At 40.3% G+C, this 4195-nt stretch overlaps 1 protein-coding gene across 2 annotated transcripts; it reads right to left on the reverse strand.

Annotated features, from left to right (window-relative positions):
- Positions 1-1805: 1805 nt before the first annotated feature.
- LOC113634620 lies at positions 1806-3933 on the reverse strand. 2 transcript variants are annotated; one of them, XM_027133701.2, is made up of 3 exons: positions 3028-3923; positions 2347-2475; positions 1806-2269 (listed from the first exon to the last, which is right to left on the reverse strand). In XM_027133701.2, the coding sequence occupies exons 1-3, from the start codon at positions 3700-3702 to the stop codon at positions 2210-2212; spliced, it is 864 nt and encodes a 287-aa protein (XP_026989502.2). In that variant the 5' UTR covers positions 3703-3923; the 3' UTR covers positions 1806-2209. The 2 variants fall into 2 exon arrangements, with proteins under 2 accessions (XP_026989502.2, XP_026989501.2); XM_027133700.2 differs by having other exon boundaries at positions 1806-2475; positions 3028-3933.
- Between the last annotated feature and the right edge of the window lie 262 nt (positions 3934-4195).

The following is a 4195-nucleotide window of genomic DNA, read 5'->3' on the forward strand; positions in this document are numbered from 1 at the left end:
AACTCGACTGGAGTAGAAGAGAAAACATCAACAGTAGATAGAGTGATGATAGAGTGATGATAGAATGATGATAGAGCGATGATAGTGTGATGATAGTGTGATGATAGTGTGATGATAGAGTGATGATAGTGCATGGGTGTAAATTTCATTTAACAGTAGGGGGGTACAATAAATATAAAATTTCTCATGAGCAATTTTTGAAGGAGGGGACACAAATAATAGTTAAATTGTACTTATAAAGACATGTCCCCACAGTGAAAAACTTTGCTTTTATCATTATTATTGTAGTCATTTTATCTAGTCTATGACACTGCAAGGCAAGTTTATTTATACTGTAGCACATTTCATACACAATGGTAATTCAAAGTGCTTTACATAAAGAAAGTAAAACTATCATAAAAATAATCACAACAATAAAAACAAGTAATTAAAAAAGGTTTAAAATTTTATTTAAAATTAATTAAGACACTTAAAAAGAAATTGATTATACAGTAAATACAGTGAGGTCAGTTCGGACGTAGCACAGTGCTCATTAGTAAATGCACAGCTAAACAATATGCTAATTGTGGCCGTTAATGTTAAGTTAACATGATGCCAAGTCGTCCTAAATAAAACACTGCATGGGAAACGGCTTTGGCGTGTTAGTTACAGTGCAGTGAGCAACAAGCTAACGTTAACTAGATAAGGCAGATTTTAATCGCTAATATAGCAGATTCATGGAAAAAACGTCGGTAATCAGCATTTTTGCCACAAATAAATTATGAATGAATCTGTATCAACTACATTAAAGAGAATCTCTTTATTTAAAGTGAATAAAATCCCGGACTTAATGGAGTTTAATATTAATTGAGCCGCAGCCACACACCTGACTCGTGTGTGCAGAGTAGGTGAGATGTACTGGGAAAGCAGGCAGTGGGTCAAACCACTGTGAGGAAGGGGAGGGGGGGCTCAACTGTTTCTAAATGCATTTTTTGCGGGGTTTTTTCTACTTTGACAATTATTTAGGTATACATACATATATTTTTCATAATAGAGAGTGCGATATTTATTTTAATAACTTTTTTTGGGGGGGGGCAATCCTCGGATGGGGGGGGGGGCATGTCCCCCCATCCCCCCCGGTATTTACGCCCATGTGATAGTGTGATACAAACCACAGGAAACTGCAGTGCTGTTGTCTCCTCTCACTTCATACACTACTGAATACTGAAAATATAAGATGTTTATATATGTGTGTGTGTGTGTGTGTGTGTGTGTGTGTGTGTGTGTGTGTGTGTGTGTGTGTGTGTTGTGTGTGTGTGTGTTGTGTGTGTGTGTGTGTGTGTGTGTGTGTGTGTGTGTGTGTGTGTGTGTGTGTGTGTGTGTTTGTGTTTGTGTGTGTGCATGTGTGTGTGTGTGTGTGTGTGTGTGTGTGCATGTGTGTGTGTGTGTTTATATGTGTGTGTGTTTTGATTTAGATCAGATACAGACACACTGACAGAACTCATCACTGTTCTGAGAAGGCAGATAGCTTGTTGCTAAGCAACTGGCTGTGATGTGCTGTCTCTGTTGTTGTTGTTGTTGTTGTTGTTGTTGTTGTTGTTGTTGCTGTGTGTGAATGTTAGCAGGTGGTTACAGTACACAGCAGCAGTAGAGCTCTGTAACACACTGTGTGTGTAAAGACTCCCAGCAGCTCCTTTGTTCTGACACTAAACTCATTCTCTCTCTTTTTACTTTCACTTTCAGTTTCCTTTAATAACTGTAACTGTAACTGTAGCTGAGCTGCTGCAGCATCCACACTTTAACACCACAATAAACACCACCCTCAGTCACTTCTAGTACATTTATTGGTAAAGATTAGTAAAGAAAGAGATTACAGAAGGTTTATCTCACAACACGAACAACACAAACAACACAAACAACTCACACACCACAAACAACACAAACACAACACAAACAACACACATCACAAACAACACACACACCACAAACAACACAAACAACACAACCAACACACACACCACAAACACAACACAAACAACACACACAACACAAACACCAAAAACACTACAAACAACACAATGTTTATATGAATCTCACAGGGTTTACTGTGAAAACTGACTCTAGCACAAACACACATTAGATTCACTACATCATTTTATCTTTCTTTTCTTTTTCTTGTATCTAAATGTCTCCAGCGCTGAGCAGAGGTCTCTGTTCTTCAGTCATGGGATTAACTCAAAGCCATCCATTGACTGTGCCGAGTCCCCATCATCAGACCACTCTGTGGAACCTGCGAGAGATAGAGTTTACTGGAGGAAGAACACTGAACACAGTATCAGTAAGTGTGTGTGAGTAAATGTGTGTTACCTCCTGCTCTTCGCTTGCTTTCTGTTTGTTCTGAGCACAGCAGCAAACAGAGCCTCCTTTACAACAAAGTTTAAGACAGCAACACATCATCATTAGACCGATCAGCAGCAAGATTGCAAAACCCACCATCTGAAAACAGGAGAGAAGTCAGAGCTGTAAGAGTTGAAGACGAATTCTTCACATCGAACGTCCATGTGGTGTAGCAGAAGTTCATCAGAACCTCTTCAGACCTTCTCCTAATGCTGCACCCTCTCCTGAACTCACACTAACTTGCAGGTACAGGAGATATAGTCGGATCGAGTGAGGTTATGGTGCAGGATTAGATTGTCTGATCTACACTGTCTGATCTACACACTGATTACTGCTCTTCACTCTGCAGCTCCACATAAAGACTTTTGTTTTCAATAAAATTACCAAATTAAAACATCAGGCAAATAAATTAAAGCCAGACAATTAGATTAAAAACTAGATTCTGAGATCTGATGAAAAAGTGGAATAAAGTCTTAATCATCCTCATGGGTTTGGAGTGAGATGTTCAACAAGAGTCTTTAGGTGTGAAGGCTGAAGTCAACACAATTTGGACATGTAGCATTGTTCAGCCAGTAAGACAGTAAGACTGTTGTGTCTCATACTGATAGAGGAGAATGTTTGTAGTCTGTGTTGTGTGGAGTTCAGACTCACCTGAGATATGAAGACATACCACTGAGTCTCCTGGAGACGTCCAAACACCTCCGTCTCGTTTCCTTTGGGCTTGCACCACTTTAAAGCTCCAGTCACAGTGTATTCACCACCCCAGTGTGAACATGCACAGGCCACGTAATGACCATCGATAAAGAAGAAGAAGAGCCAGATGAAGCTTATGAGCAGAGAGTAGAGACATTTTTCTTTTGTGCAGCAGCTCTTTTCTTCTTCCTTATTGGAGCATGTTGTATTTTCATGGACGTTCTCCGTGCCTCGGTTCTCTTGCTCTGCGGCTCTGTCACCTGAGGGGAGATCCTGACTTTCAGGAACATCATCCATTCTTCTGGCCTCCGGCATTATGGATGTGTCAGTTGAGCTGGACACATTTCTTTTGGACTTGTCTTCCTTCCCTCCTCCTTCTGTTACTGAGGACTCTTCGAAGTCACACAAAGTGTAAATGAAGCACACAAAGAAAGGCACAATGGCATAAAAAGCACACAGCGATTCATTATAGGGAGATTGACAAGGACAACCAAAATCACTGTCCAACAGTTTCTCAATGAAACCAAGACAGAAGCTGGAGATTCCCACATCTCTTCTGTGCTTCCTCAGAAATTCAATGGCTTTAGGCCTGATGAATGAAGCCAGTTTTGAACTGAGTTTAGACAGAACCATTCTTCTCCCCACCTGAGACGTCTCTGATCACCACTCGACTTCTACACTGTGTTCTGTTCGTTGCTCCTCCCTTCATGTGAAAACGATATACTGAAGTGTCGAGTAGAGGAAGTGCAAAAAAAAAAATGGCTTCCTGTCTTCAATATGAGTAACAAACTGAGTAAAGTAGATTCATTAATTCCCAAAAAAACTCTTCAAACTTCAGTGTAAACACCACAGACGTCACTGCGGACATGAACTTTACTGAAACATTAGAAGGAAAACTATTTCACTTCAAAGTAGGAGGACATTGAAAAGCATTCTACACATGAGGTACAGGAAGTAAATAATCACCCTCGCTTACACACTAAAATTCACACACTACACACCCTAGACACACTAGGGTCACATCTCACATGAGATATCAATAGCCACTCCAGAGTAGTCGCTGACCTCCAGTCACTGTCGTGTCATCTCCAGTCGGCTTGCACATTTTCTCAATCAAAAAAGTTGT

Source organism: Tachysurus fulvidraco, chromosome 26, assembly GCF_022655615.1.
Source record: "Tachysurus fulvidraco isolate hzauxx_2018 chromosome 26, HZAU_PFXX_2.0, whole genome shotgun sequence".
Classification (NCBI taxonomy): domain Eukaryota; kingdom Metazoa; phylum Chordata; class Actinopteri; order Siluriformes; family Bagridae; genus Tachysurus; species Tachysurus fulvidraco.